At 34.4% G+C, this 13804-nt stretch overlaps 1 protein-coding gene across 1 annotated transcript in view; it reads right to left on the minus strand.

Annotated features, from left to right (window-relative positions):
- Positions 1-360: 360 nt before the first annotated feature.
- The window catches only part of LOC145325424 (uncharacterized), a 47751-nt gene continuing 34307 nt past the window's right edge, over positions 361-13804 (minus strand). Inside the window, exons 16-19 of the mRNA XM_080168411.1 lie at positions 12959-13185; positions 12138-12336; positions 3590-3645; positions 361-489 (exon numbers count right to left, since the gene is read on the minus strand). Of these exons, the coding sequence (XP_080024537.1) occupies positions 379-489; positions 3590-3645; positions 12138-12336; positions 12959-13185 (593 nt within the window). The 3' untranslated portion in view covers positions 361-378. The remainder of the gene's footprint in view (positions 490-3589; positions 3646-12137; positions 12337-12958; positions 13186-13804) is intronic.

Here is a 13804-nt window from a genome sequence, read left to right on the forward strand (position 1 = left end):
TAAATTATTTTGTGAAATTTTAGAGTATAGTTGCACTACTATTAATTTTAACCCAAAATTATCTAAACTTAATGGACTTGAAATGAATGGACGTACAGACATGTCATGATTATAGAATTACCATTTAGTATAAGATTATCCAGACAAAGGAACTTATTTTCAAAGGGATAGTTGTCTGTATTTCTTATCTTACTATAAAGAGTCGGCATCCGCGAGTCAGAAAAATCAGCCTTATACTATTTTATAAGTAAGCTAGAAGTCTAAACCTGATCCAAATATGACAATCCCTCTTTTCAAAGCATCAAACAGGTTCAAATTTGAGGCTTCATCGAATAATCAAATTGCTGGTTATAGTTCAAATTTTATTTAAGATTTCATTTAGATAAATATAACTAAAATAATTATACACAAATATGATATAAAATTCTTTGTGCCCGTAGAACTTCCAAAATCTCGGAAATGGTTAGTCACTGTGGTTTCTGAGGGATCCTGAAAAAAGGACGATTGAAGTCTTATATTAGGTATCTTTAAAAAAAAATTTGGTGCTTTTGCTCTATGTGCATCATTGAGTTTGTAGATAAAAGTACAGGTAGCTTTATTATACTTTTTTCGCATATTTCCATATATCTCTAGTGATTTTGGTCCACTTTGGTATCATTTTCATTCTAATTTTCCTATATATGTTACTTTGTCATTAAAACTGATGGTTGTTATTGCTGCGCAATTTAGAGACATAGTTATCCCATTATTACAGTAAATCAGCAGAGGGGAAAAGGGGTTAAATAACTGTATATCATCACCCAGTGGACCCTGTGCCCAAGTGGGTTTTGGATTTTCAACCAATTATGACAATATTAACAGCCAAGTCCGTACAAAAGAGGTGAAAAAGAAGGTCTTCAACACTGGATTTAAGTAGTTCCTGGGTTATACAGGGTGAACACTGGATTTAAGTAGTTCCTGGGTTATACAGGGTGTCCCACGTAAACTGTTTTTTTTTTAACGCTTATTACTCCCTTAATATTTGAGCTATCTTAGTAAAATTATAAGTATTTGGCAGCCTACTACTGACCATTTTATAGGGTAATGATGAAAAATCCACAAAATAAACAGAAAAAAATCTACGAGGTATTACATAAGAGGTTTATTTTATTGAATTTAGACTAACCCACAAGAAAATATTTGCTTTGTGAACTATAAGATTAGTTTGGGTCCAAACTGCTGGTCGCTCAGACTATCTAAGCACAAAAATAGAACAATCTTGACATGGCATATTAGAAATTCTCAATATTCAAGAATCTGAAGTGTAATATAAGTGAACAATATGTAAAAATAGGCATAATATTGGTCTTCTTTGTTAATTTTTCATGTGAGCTCGCTTTAAATGCACACAAGAACCTGAAATATACCAGATTTTTTAATTAGACTACAATGCTAGTTCTTATAATGTCTGGAGTAAGTCTTTGTGATCCATCGTTTGACCACCAGCTGCTTTAAAAGTTAACTAAGGCATATTTTTCTTGTAGTATAGTCTTATATTCACTAAAATCAACCTGTAATGTATTCCCTTGTAGATTTTTTTCTGTTAATTTTGCGGATTTTTCATCAATATATCATTAAATGGTCAGTAGTTTGCTGCCAAATACTTTTTATTTTACGAAGATAGCTCAAATATTAAGGGAGTAATAAGCGTTTAAAAAAACAGTTTACGTGGGACACCCTGTACATGTATACTAAATACATTTATGGTCTTAGACTAACCAATGAATTAGAGTTGTAAAATGTACCTTGGAGGGGTTGAGCGGACATTGAACTGTGTATATTATATTGGTAGGTTTAAACTGGGAGTGTCCAAACTTTTCCATCAAAAATTTTCCTCTGTGAAAGGGGTAATTTTGTTTATCCTCATTGGGGATGTAAACAAATAATAGTAAGTTTGTCTTAAATTTTGGTTATGGTTTTGGGTATTATAATAAGGTTAAACACCAATTCAACATCCATTGTCCTATCCCTGCCAGTATTTAAGATACTCATTACCTACATGTTGACAAGATGAAAACCAGGGATAAGGGATGGGAAACGTAAGAAAATATTATTCCAGGCCTATTTTCCAACTAGGCCTAAAAAAAAACAGTTACGGGAAGGTGCAGTATTTAGATTTGAAAACTATGAACTAGAATGAAATAGCTAAACAAGTCCAAAGTAGATAAAGTATAGAATAAAATTCAGGTAGCTAAACATAAGTAAAAATAGAACTTTTTATTACCCAATATATAAATGGCTTTTATTAAAAATTTTATCTTTTACTCTGGTAATTTAAATTTCTCAGAAAGCTATTGTTGGGTTTCCCTAAGACAGATTTTAGATTGTATTATTTGCATTTTTATTAATGAGTAAAAATTGTATTTGAAAATATCATTGCTAATTAAAATTCAAAACAGATAAATTACTAAATAAATAGGCACTTGGGTAACATTCTATTAAGTTCTATGGATACTATTATGATGTGATCAAACACCTTTTTTTATTATTTCTTATTTTTATTTAGAAGCAGACAATGTAAAATTTCTTTTTCAATTTTAGATGCCGTGTTTATTACATTGGTATCCGCCAATTGCCTATTGGTTGATACAAAACAAGCTGATCCTTATTTGTTTAGAGCGATAGCTAATTTGGAGTGTCCGCCAGTGACATCATTTAATTAGGAATTGGTAAAAGTTGCTATATCCCTTCGGAAACTAGGCCGGGACCTAATTAATGGCCAGGTTTCCTATCCCTTATCCCTTGATGAAAACTTTTTCGTAAAAAAATATATTTGACTTAAAGTTGAAGGTAGAAAAAGTCTGGTTAGTATAGATATGAAATTTTAAATTAAATCAGGATGAAATTGTTCAAATACACCAAAATAAATAACTATCTTTTTTATTGTTGGCATCAGGGATCTTAAGGGCTAAGACAATGGATGATTAATTGATACATATCCACAGTAATAAACAAAAACTCCTTCTGAAGATTAAAATTATTAATAAAAATGTTTGGACACTATGAATTTGAACCAACCTATCAAAATTAAATAATTGTTGAGCTTATGAATGACTATTGAATTAGTTAATATTGTTAAAAAAAACTTTGAAGTTCAATGTCCCCTACCTCCCTAGGTTGGCATACAGATTACAACCAGTGCATTGGATGATTTTTTTGTGAAAACTTTGTAATTAGTTATAAATACAAATTTCAGGTTATATATTCTAGTAAGAAAGAGAATTTTTATAATCTTTAATACAAAGTAAAACGATGTCCGTCTGTCTGTTTGTTTGGAACGAAGGATCTCGCTAACCGCTGAACCGATCGTGTTTTCCTTAAGAGGATAGCTTCTCATAGGTCCCGGGAATTATTTTCTTGGGTCATTGAAAATCAGCCAATGGTGTCGCTTATATTAACACAGCTCAGCCAGTAGCAGAAAATAATTTGGAAGCAGACGAAAGAGGTCTTTAAAAAAGTAAGGGAGGTAGTTGTCTGTATATACATCTATACTATAAATCTGTTGTTTACAAGATCTTAATAAAGATATAATGCTTCACTTCATTTTTACCTCAAAATTAAGATTGACAATTCTTCCTCGTTCATCATTACTTCTAGGACTCTCAACTAAGAATAAGACAAGAATAATATATAGTATACAGTTAGGGAGTTGAATCCATTTTTATAGAAGCAGAAACATAATCTATGATTATGGTTTGGACCCTCTAAAACTGTAATCTACCCTTCCACTTTTCCCTCTCTTGGTGAAGATATCTTCAACGCCGATATGATTTTTGAAATGTAAGATTCCACTTTCAATAGAGGCGAAACTGAAATCATACATTCATGTTTACATATCAGCGTATTCATAAACATTGATTTACTTATTTATATCGACATAATAGTAATGTATCATTCTACTTTCAATAGAGACAAAACTGGAATGATACATTCTAGATAACATATCATATATTTAAAGCGACATAGTAGAAATGGTACATATTAGTTAGTTTTTATTTTTTTATTTTTATTAGTTGAAGTTTTTAAGAAAAAAAGGACCTAAAAAAAAGGTTGCTAACACTTAACAAGCAGGCCCATTTCCGGACCTTAATCATTCAACGCTCCCCCCCCCCCCCATATCATCTCGGCTCCTATTAGAGTTAGATGGCAAAAAAATTGTGCATGTTCCCTGTCAAATAATAAATTTCCGACTTTAAGTGAGACAAAGTCATTTTTCACTTACTTCACCCTTTCATTTAACAACTTTATTTTTTAAGGTTAATTTGTTTTAAAGATATGTATTTCATAAAGAAAAGACATATACATACAGAATTACATATTATAGTACGAGACTTTTATTTACATCAACATAGCTTAGTAGCTAGAAATTAATCAGAAAAAAAGTAATCACTGTGTTATTAAAAAATCAAGAAAATCAGAGATAAAATTAGTTTCTTGCCCTGCATTTTGTAACAGTTTGAAGGAAAATTGGGTTAGGAGAATTGTATGGGCATGCAGGTTGTTTTTATTCCAATTTGAAATACAGTCTTCTTTGCTTAATTTGAGTGATTTGTCTTTTGCAGCTAAAATAAGATTGGATAGTTGAGTATATACATTTAACGAGAAATTATCATAATGCATATTAAATAGGTAAAAGCTTTCTTTTAGAAAAATAAATTGAGGTTGTCCATTATTATACTTAATATCTAAAAAGACAGCTAGTTTATGAATAAAATAAGAGGGAAATATACAAAAGGTTAATTAAAATGTTAAATGGATGTAATTTCCTTATTTTTGAAGCTAGAAATTTTTTTTTCAGAAAATGTTTATCTTAAGTAAATTTAATATTAGAAATTTCAAAACATAAATTTTCTTATTCGTTGGCTTAACAACTTTGAGGACTTTTACTGAATTTTGATTGGTTGGTTTAACCACTACTATCTATAATACAAAGTAGAACGATGTCTGTCTGTTTGTCTGTCCGTCCATCCGTCTGTCCCTTAAGATCTTGGTAACAACTGAACCGATCGGATTCTACTCTTCATGGTATATACCTATTGGTCCTGTTGTGGTTTTAAGCTATTTTCTTGGGGGGTGGGACAACCCCAACCCCCCAAAAAATGAAAATTCCCCCCCCCCCAAAAAAAAAGTTTTGGTGATGCCCATAAATTATGAGCGCAGAATTTTTTTTTAAATTACCTTATGAGGCAAAGCCCCTAGAGGCTAGGGGCGAAGCCGCTAGTACTTATTAACCTAACCATTCAAAATCCAATAAAAGTCCCCAAAGTTTTTAAGCCAGCCAATAAGAAAACGTTATCATAAAACTTATCATAAAACTGGGGACTAGTGTAATTAACAGTCCATTATCCACCTCTCTCTCTGCTAGTTTCCAAAGTTTTATATTAACGTTTTCATTCTTGTTTGTTTGGGGACTTTTACTGAATTTTAATTGGTTAGTTTATTTAGTATAGTGTCGAAACATTTCAACCACTGATGGCAAATTACAGTGGGGGTATTTTTGGGAATGTACATCCATTTATCGGCTATTGTCTTAAACTTGGCGATAAACTTGAATTAAAGTACCTAGAGGTTTTAAACCAGCCAAGAAGATAATTTTAGTCCAATGTTCCCTACCTCCCTGGGTACAATAAAGTTGTCTACAGGGAGGGAAAAATGGACGAAAAATTAAATAAATCATGTCTAAAATAAAATGAGAAGACAGAATGAGAAGGACAGTAGCACCCTGTAATCGTTATCAGAAAGTCCTGAATGTCCATTTAAAACATTTGACGAAGCTTTATATATTAAGAGTTATATTATCTATAATACAAAGTAGAACGATGTCTCTCTGTCTGTCTGTTTGTTTGTCTGTCTGTTTGTCTGTCTGTTTGTAGCAAGGATCTCGCTAACCGCTGAACCGATTGGGTTCTCCTTTACAGGGTAGTTTCTCATACAAAATACATACAAAATGTTATTGCTTCTAAACGACGTTTTTTACAAAAAGGGTTGGTAGAAGTCTGTATGTCTAAAATAATCACTCTTATGGTTTGCAGGTTTCTATAACTATGTATTTTTAATTCACTCTCAGCAAAATAAGGGAGGGTTCAAATTTCAGTAGTACACAAAGTTTTATAAACATTTGTTGGATTTATAAAGGGGGGAGGGGGGTTTAATGCAACCATCTCGTAATCAGTGAGCAAATGGCACTTAGAATTCGAATTTCGAGCTGAAATTTTGCATAGGTAATCCTTGGTAGGTCTATTTTCCCTAAATTGAACAAAAAGTTGGAAAAGTAACGACTGGCGGCTGCAGCTCAGCCGTTTAGCCGTTTTTGGCCTATTTTTAGGGCAAATTCATCATTATTTATGTAGGAATCAACTTTTTAAAACATAGTTTTGGTTTATTTCATATTAAATGATAGCAATAACCATTTTTAAAATTTCTAGTACCAGCTGCTAAACGGCTAGAACTGGCTGAAAACGGCTGGGAGCGGCCAAGAGTATGAAGAGTAGATAGGGATTGTGACATGTCTAGGGGTAGGTTTTTATGGGTGCTGAGCTCAAAAATACTACTAAAAATAGTGACGGCCAATCCATATGGAAGCTGGGTAACAGCTGCAGCTCAGCTGCGAGCAACCAAGAGTAGAATGAGTATATAGGGCTTGTGAGTGTCTAGGGGTAGGTTTTTATGGGTGCTGAGCTCAAAAATGCTACCAAAAATAGTGGCGGACCATCCATGTGGCAGCTGGGTAATGGCGGCAGCTCAGCTGGAAGAGGCCAAGAGTAGAATGAGTACATAGGGCATGTGACATGTCCAGGGTTAGGTTTTTATGGGTGCTGAGCTCAAAAATACTACCAAAAATAGTAATGGCCAATCCATGTGGCAGTTGAGTAATAGCTGCGAGCGGCCAAGAGTAGAATGAGTAGATAGGGCTTGTGATGTGTCTAGGGGTAGGTTTTTATGGGTGCTGAGCTCAAAAATGGTATCAAAAATAGTGGTGGCCAATACATATGGCAGCTGGGTAACAGCTGCTGCTCAGCTGCGAGCGGACAAGAGTAGAATGAGTAGATGGGGCTTATGACGTGTCTAGGGGTAGGTTTTTATGGGTGCTGAGCTCAAAAATACTACCAAAAATAGTGGCGGTCCATCCATGTGGAAGTTGAGTAATAGCTGCTGCTCAGCTGCAAGCAGCCAAGAGTAGAATGAGTAGATAGGGCTTGTGACATGTCCAGGGGTAGGTATTTATGAATGCTGAGCTCAAAAATACTACCAAAAATAGTGGCGGTCCATCCATATGGCAGCTGGGTAACGGCCACATCTCAGCTGTGAGAGGCCAAGAGTAGAATGAGTAGATAGGGCTTATGACGTGTCTAGGGGTAAATGGGTGCTGAGCTCAAAAATGGTACCAAAAATAGTGGCAGCCAATCTATAATCTGCAGCTCAGATGGGAGCGGCCAAGAGTAAAATGAGTACATAGGGCTTGTGACGTGTCTTGGGGTAAGTTTTTATTGGTACTGAGCTCAAAAATGCTCCCAAAACAGTGGCGACCCATCCATATGGCAGCTGGGTAACGGCTGCAGCTCAGCTGGGGAGGCTAAGAGTAGAATAAGTAAATAGGGCTTGTGGGCTGTAGCTGTTACCCAGCTGCCATATGGATGAGCCGCCACTATTATTGGTAGTATTTTTGAGCTCAGCACTCATAAATACCTACCCCTGGACACGTCACAAGCCCTATGTACTCATTCTACTTTCGGCCGCTCCCAGCTGAGCTGCCGCCGTTACCCAGCTGCCACATGGATGGGTCACTACTATTTTTGGTAGCATATTTGAGAGTAGAATGAGTAGATAGGGCTTGTGGGCTGTAGCTGTTACCCATATGGATGAGCCGCCACTATTATTGGTAGTATTTTTGAGCTCATCACTCATAAAAACCTACCCTAAGACACATCACAAGCCCTATCTACTCATTCTACTCTTGGCCGCTCCTAGCAGAGCTGTAGCTGTTACTCAGCTGCCATATATGGATTGGTCGCCACTATTTTTAGTAGCATATTTGAGCTCAACACCCATAAAAATCTACCCCGTGACACGTCACAAACTCTATCTACTCATTATACTCTTGGTGGCGCGCAGCTGAGCTGAAGCTGTTACCCAGCTGCAATGTGGATGGGTCACCACTATTTTTGGTACCATTTTTTAGCTCAGCACCCATGAAAACCTACCCCTAGACACATCACAAGCCTTATCTACTCATTCTACTCTTGGCCACTCGCAGCTGAGCTGCAGCTGTTACTCAGCTGCCATATGGATGGGTCGCCACTATTTTTGGTAGCATTTTTGAGCTCAGCACCCATTAAAACCTACCCCTAGACATGTCACATGCCCTATGTACTCATTCAACTCTTGGCCTCTACCAGCTGAGCTTTGGCCGTTACCCAGCTGCCATATGGATGGGCTGCTACTATTTTTGGTACCATTTTTGAGCTCAGCACCCATAAAAACCTACCTCTAGACACGTCACAAGCCCTATCTAATCATTCTACTCTTAGCCTCTCGCAGCTGAGCAGCAGCTATTACTTAACTGCCATAGGGATTGGCCGAAACTATTTTTAGAAGCATTTTTGAGTTCAGCACCCATAAAAACCTAATCCTGGACACGTCACATGCCTCATGTACTCATTCTACTCTTGGCCTATCTCGTCTGAGCTGCCTCCACTTTTTTCTTTTTTTGTTAGCATTTTTGAGCTCAGCACCTATAAAAACCTACCCCTAGACACGTCACAAGCCCTATCTACTCATTCTACTCTTGGCCGCTCGCAGCTGAGCTGCAGCTGTTACCCAGCTGCCATATGGATTGACCGTCACTATTTTTAGTAGCATTTTTGAGCTCAGCACCCATAGAAACCTACCCCTAGACATGTCACAAGCCCTATCTACCCTTTATACTCTTGGCGGCTCCCAGCCGTTTTCAGCTGGTTCTACCCATTTAGAAGCTGGTACTAAAAATTTTAAAAAATGGTTATGTTATCATTTAACATGAATTAAACCAGAAATATGTTTTAAAAAGTTGATTTCTACGTAATTAATGATGAATTTGCCCTAAAAATAGGCAAAAAACGGCCAAACGGCTGAGCTGCCAGCCGCCAGCCGTTACTTTTCCAACTTTTTGTTTGATTTAGGGAAAATAGACCTATCAAGGATTACTCATGCAAAATTTCAGCTCGAAATTCGAATTCTAAGTGCCATTTGCTCACTGATTACGAGATGGTTGCATTAAAAACCCCCCACTTTGTTTACTTTTATTTAATCTTAATTGGTTGATGAAAACTGGCATTGTATAAAATAAACAGCCAAGATTAATTGTTTAATGCATCTGTTTTTCCAGTTTTGTTAGTCCCAAAGGTGCGAAGGACCAGTCTAACAAAACTGGTGTTTATATTACAACTTTTTACTTTACTATTTGTAGAAAAATGTCTATAATACAATACATTACATAGTTTCAAGTATGGATTAGACGGGTCTGATTCAGCGGATATTAATTGGTTTTGTAGCCATACTGGAAAATCATAAAAAATCATGAAAAGAATGACGGACAGGCAGAAAAGTGAATTACAGAGTACCATCGCATTTTATTCTTTATTAGTTAGTATTTGTATCCAGAGAGGGAGGAGACAATTGACTGCTTATTAAAATAGTCCCCAAAGTTTTACAATAACGTTTTCTTATTCGTTGGCTTTGATTGGTTGATTAAATTGTGTTTATAAACATTTGAACCACTAATTTTAATCTACAGAAGGGGTTATTTAGTGAGTCATCATTATGGATGTGCATTAATTTATCGGCCATTGTCTTATCTCTTTAGATCCCTGATATGTTTCATAATTTTATTTGTTAGCTTTGCTTAAGTGAAAGCTTTTTATTACATTAAGTTTTAAGTTTTAAGTATGTGTTATAACATATAACATAGGCCAAAGTTAAACTTTATCTGATAGTGATAGGACAATGGCAGATTGGTTATCATACCTTTTTACATAAAAATGAAATGGTGTGGCAAGGATAATTAATATTCCATCGTCCTTTGCCATTATCCCAAAGTTAATTTAATCTATAAGGCCTTTGAATCTAATTTATTAAGCTATTTGAAATATATTTAAATCTATGTTTACAGTTTTAAAGAATCCTGAGATAAGAATTACCTTTACATAAATTCAATCCACCTACAATGAAAGCCAAAATAGATAGGCAAAATTTCTGGATTCTATTTTGTACTTCAGTTTGAATTTTCATTGGTTTGAAATAAATGCACATTTAAAATAGTCTTTGCCTAAGAAAAAATAAATATACCATGCATGATTTTATTTTATAGTATTTTTTTAAAATAAACAAAACATCTTTTATATACGCTCTTTGTATGTTTTGTTTATTTAATTAAGAATATACAACAATGTTTTAATTATATATAAAACCTATGCTTTTTTTCACAATTGACATAATTTAAAAATAGTATGGTACATTTCTATTATGTTGATGTTAAAACAGTAATGGAAGATTACAGAAACATAGATATGAAAAATGTAAACCATGATTCCAGTTTCGCCTCTATTGAAAGTGGAATCTTACATTTCAAAAATCGTATCAGCGTTAAAGATATCTTGACCAAGAGAGGCAAAAGTGGAATCTTATATTTCAAAAATCATATCGGCGTTGAAGATATCTTCACCAAGAGAGGGGAAAGTGGAAGGGTAGATTACAGTTTTAGAGGGTCCAAACCATAATCATAGATTATGTTTCTGCTTCTATAAAAATGGATTCAACTCCCTAACTGGTATAGGCAAAAACATTGTATGGTTTATCCAGAATAAAATTCAAAAACAAAATTTAAAGATTTACTAACATGACCGCATAAGGCCGTAACACACTAAGATTAAATCACAAAAGCCAAGCTTTGTATGACAAGAATTGTGTTTCTATAAATATAATAAGTTCAGTAAGATTAACGTCTAAAACGAAACGAATTACACTTAATACATGTTTATATAATGCCTTTATTCAAAATCTAATAATTAGTGTAAGTTGGAAGGAAATTATTGAAGAGCGGAGCTTCGCTTTGAAAAGTGCACTATCAAAGCATTTGCACCCCACGCCAAGCTACAATTGAATCAAGACAAAAGTAAGTGCCGAGCTCTGGGACCTATGTATGGTGAAATTAGACATATAACCATGATGATTCCAGGTAAAACCAAAATATTTCAGCGGGATCTTTTTGAGAAAATTAGATTTAAAAATTTCAAGTTAAATTTTCACCCCCAAGGAGTTGTCGCATAATCATGACAAAAAAAGCAAAGATTATTTATTTAAAATTTTGAACAACTATGCTTTTATAAAGTTTTTCATAAAACTACTCCTGAAGGGAGTTAATAAATTGCCATTTTTATCAGTTGCTTTGCTAAGGTCACGGAAATTCAGCCTTAAATAAATCATATATAGAGAGGTTTAATGAAAGACTTCACAAAAGCAAAGTTGTTCAAAATTTTAAATATATAATCTTTGCTTTTCTTGTCATGATTATGCGGCAACTCCTAGGGGGTGAAAATTGAATTTGAAATTTTCAAATCTAATTTTCTCAAAAAGATCCCGCTGAAATATTTTGGTTTTACCTGGAATCATCATGGTTTTATGTCTAATTTCACCATACATAGGTCCCAGAGCTCGGCACTTACTTTTGTCTTGATTCAATTGTAGCCTGGCGTGACCCATAATGAAGTGAAAATGACAACTTTTAAAAAATTAAGATAATTTGTATATACATTTTTTTCTCAAAACCAAAATAGTGTAAAAGTTCGTATGTTGCATTTTGTATATTCAAGTATACTTAAATTTTTAAAAACATTGCTTATTAAGAAACAAGGATTAAAACATCCATAAAAGCGAAGCTTTAAAATCAGACAGAGGCAAAATGTTTTATTTAAAGTCTAAATCAAAGTGTAAGTAGATTTATTGAAAATTTGCTTAAACAATGGACATTTTTCGGGCTTGACTGACTATATAAACGGGTGGACGAAAGGACAGACCCTAATTATATAAAAGCGTCGCCTTTAAAAATCCATAAATGATATTACCCAAGTCTAACTGATTCTGAATAGGTTCTAACGCTATGAGATCATCACTATCAACTGTCATCACATCACTGTATTTTTCTGTGCTTCTTATTTCACCAGCTTTGTCAATGGCAATATCATCACTAGTATCCACATTTGGTTCATTCAGATTGTTTTCAACAGGATTTATAAAATCAGCTATTTGTTTATTCACAGTTGACTGGTAGTATCATAGATGAGATTTTGTATTCTTAAATAAACATAAATGTTTCTTAACCACTGACACCCCCCTTCAACCTCTTTGAAAAATCACATCTCTACAGATGCGTAGTCTGTGGGGACCTATCCCAACGGTACGTGCCTATCCTTTTGGGGCCCTTTAAGTTATAATATATTTAACATAGTTACCAAAAACTAGCATCAAAAAAAGGTGTTTGTTTTTGTCAAAAAGTCCGTTGTTGGTTCAAATCCGATATGAGGTAAACCACCAATAAATATTCCTATGAAGTCTATAAGCTTAAAAATTTAGGGTAATCCTTGGTAGTTCTTAATAAATGTTTTTTAGATTTAATTTTTCTTTATAAAATAGGTATAGAATGTTGATCTGTCATTCTATTGCCTAAGATCAAAAGCCTTTGCGTCCTAGGTTACTTAAGCAAAAGAAAATTATGTTTAACAAAATTACCCCTTTCAAAATTAAAATTTATGATTAAAAGTTTGGCAATGCTAGTGTTTACAAACCAATAAAGATATAATCAATGTACCCAAACTTTTGAATCTAGCTCTTGAGAAATAAATAACACATTTGTTTTTATTATGAAAAATCAAATCTCATCATATTCCTGTGCATTCGTTTCTGTTGTGGTAGTTGTTGTAGTAGTAGTTGTTGCTGTAGTGGTAGTTGTTGACGGTGTAGTAGTAGTGGTGGTTGTAGTTGTTGGTGTTGTAGTAGTGGATGTGGTTGTTAATGTAGTAGTTGTGGTGGTTGGTGCCCCTGGCTGACAGTTCACCGATCCCTCCCACCTACCTCTCAAACAGGTCAACACATTTTCTCCAACAGCATGATAATCTAAAATTAAAATACAGTTTCCCCCAAAGTGCCTAGTTGAGCAGAGGGATCATCGAAAGAAAACAAAGTCATTCCTAATTAGGACAGAAGTCACTGGAAATTGATCTAAGGAAGGCTACTTATGTCCTTCATCTAACAAATCTAACTTAAGGGAGGTGACTTATGTCCTTTGTCTGACAAATTCTTACATTACGAAGGCTGCTTATGTCCTTCATCTTGCAAAACATAGCAAATTCTTGCAAAACACAGCAAATTCTTGCAAAACATAGCAAATTCTTGCAAAACATAGCAAATTCTTGCAAAACTTAGCTTTTCTATCCTTCACATAGCTAATTCTTGCAAAACATAGCAAATTCTTACAAAACATAGCAAATTCTTGCAAAACATAGCAAATTCTTACAAAACATAGCAAATTCTTACAAAACATAGCAAATTCTTGCAAAACATAGCAAATTCTTACAAAACATAGCAAATTCTTGGAAAACTTAGCTTTTCTGTCCTTCACATAGCTAATTCTTGCAAAACATAGCAAATTCTTACAAAACATAGCAAATTCTTGCAAAACATAGCTAATTCTTGCAAAACATAGCAAATTCTTACAAAACATAGCAAATTCTTG

This window comes from Acartia tonsa, chromosome 8, assembly GCF_053477335.1.
Source record: "Acartia tonsa isolate MP-2025a chromosome 8, ASM5347733v1, whole genome shotgun sequence".
NCBI classification, from domain to species: Eukaryota; Metazoa; Arthropoda; class Copepoda; order Calanoida; family Acartiidae; genus Acartia; species Acartia tonsa.